This window comes from Hippocampus comes, unplaced genomic scaffold, assembly GCF_001891065.2.
Source record: "Hippocampus comes isolate QL1 unplaced genomic scaffold, H_comes_QL1_v1.1 scaffold444, whole genome shotgun sequence".
NCBI lineage: Eukaryota > Metazoa > Chordata > Actinopteri > Syngnathiformes > Syngnathidae > Hippocampus > Hippocampus comes.
The window spans coordinates 9,583-11,367 of record NW_017805078.1 but is presented as its reverse complement, the minus strand read 5'-3'; the positions used below and the strand labels follow the sequence as shown (position 1 = coordinate 11,367).

At 54.6% G+C, this 1,785-nt stretch overlaps 1 protein-coding gene across 5 annotated transcripts in view; it reads left to right on the top strand.

Moving 5' to 3' along the window:
- The window catches only part of phldb3 (pleckstrin homology-like domain, family B, member 3), a 14,858-nt gene that overhangs the window by 5,745 nt on the left and 7,328 nt on the right, over nt 1-1,785 (top strand). For 4 of the 5 annotated variants that reach the window (XM_019865338.1, XM_019865342.1, XM_019865340.1 and 1 more), the window contains exons 5-6: nt 216-344; nt 740-928. In XM_019865338.1, the coding sequence (XP_019720897.1) occupies nt 216-344; nt 740-928 (318 nt within the window). The remainder of the gene's footprint in view (nt 1-215; nt 345-739; nt 929-1,785) is intronic. The other variant, XM_019865343.1, reaches the window with a different exon arrangement.

Below are 1,785 nucleotides of genomic sequence, written 5' to 3'. Positions count from 1 at the left end.
GGCGCCCCCCCCCCCCCCCCCTCGGGCCTCATCTCTTCATCTTTCCATTTCCTGTTCGTGTCATGACTTTGTTGGGGGACGCTAGCGTGGCCGCTAATGACGCGCCCGCATAAACACGAGATGGTATCGAGCTCGGATTGCGGGCAAAGCGAGCGTTCGGGACGAGCACGCCCCCCTCAAGCTTTTTGGCTCTTTGCTCGCCGCGGCGGCCGCAGGAGCGCGAGCGTCTGGAGGAGGAGAGGCTGCGAGTGCGGGAGCTGAGGAGGAAATGCCAGGAGAAGCGGGCGCTGATCCCGACTCACCCGGAGAGCCACAGGGAGCGACTCGCGCTTCAGCTGCAGCACGTGAGTGGAGCGCGCTTGCCGAGTGCTGATGTTTCACCATTTTATTGAGGTGTTGAGTTTTGATTTTTTTTTTTTTTTGCAAACGGCGTGGCTTTGAACATGCGGCCAATTGGGAACGCCAACCCCGACTTGAAACCCCGCCCGCGTCCGGACAAGCGTATCCCGGCGAGTCCGCAATCCCCGCCTTGATATGCGACTTTGTCGCGCAGAAGCCTAAATTTGAAGCCCCGATCCTGCTTTGAAATCCTCCTTTTTCAAAACCCTCGGCCCAGCTATTTTGAAAGGCCCCACCCCGGCACCCAAAACGATACTTGCCTTGAAATTCCAATTTGAAAGCCTCGAAAGCATCAGCGGGGAAACCCCGCCTCTCGCTCCTTTGACCTTTGCCGCCGCAGGACAGCGAGGCGATGGAGGCCGCCGCGCGGGCCTTTGAGGACTGGGAGTTTCGTGTTCTGGAGCGGGAGAGCGGCGTGGACGAGGGGCGGGGCGGCGCTGGCCGGGAAGGCGAGGGCGGAGACGAAGAGAGAAGCGCGAGCTTGGAGCGGGACATCGCTTGCCAGCTGCTCGCTGTCACCGCGGCGCAGGTAACCAACCGCCTCCCTTCCTCAGGCTGTTGGATACCACCTTTTTTTTGTGGGGGGGGGGGGGTCATCAGGCCGTTTCCGCGACGGATATTCATTGTAAAGCGCTCGCCAATGCTGGCATGGAGTCCCGATGCCGCTTGCATTTATGGTCCACACAATTTCAAGTCACACAAAAACGGATCATACTTAAAAAAATTGCTTTCCGTCTTGCTGACGCGCACGATGATTCATCATTGCGTCAAACGGTCGCAGCGGAGAGCGCCGGTTGCCTGCTGTCGGCACCCGCCACCACATCTTTTTTTTTAAATTTTTTGCTTCGAGTATCGGTACTTGCCCAAGCCTACTCGTCATCCTTCGTGAAGCAGAAAGCAGACAAACCTCGGCTTCAGACGCTAATTTCAAACCCTAGCTTGAAATATTAGCCCCTAACCCACCGGTGCCAAAGTCAAGGCCCGGGGGCCAGATCTGGCCCACCACATCATTTTATTTGGCCCGCAAAAGCAAATCAAGCATTTCGACTTCCACGATGCTTGTTCAAGTCGGAAGCAAATTTTCAAATTGTCATTTGCAATCCATAATAACGCGGAGACATTGCAAGCATTTTCTCGTTTCCAAACCCCTTTTTACATTCACGTCAACGAGTCATGTCGACGCCTGACTTTGAAATTGTAATCCTGTCTTAAAGTCCGAATTTGAAACCTTCTCCAAGGCTTCAAACTTTGCTCAACTTTAAGACCCGAAAAGCGCTTCCATTCTTAAAACCCTCCCCTGACACCCCAGTTTGAAATCCGAACCCTGGTGTCAAACCCTACTTTCATCCCCTAATTTGGGACCCCAAAACTAATCCAGAGTAAAAA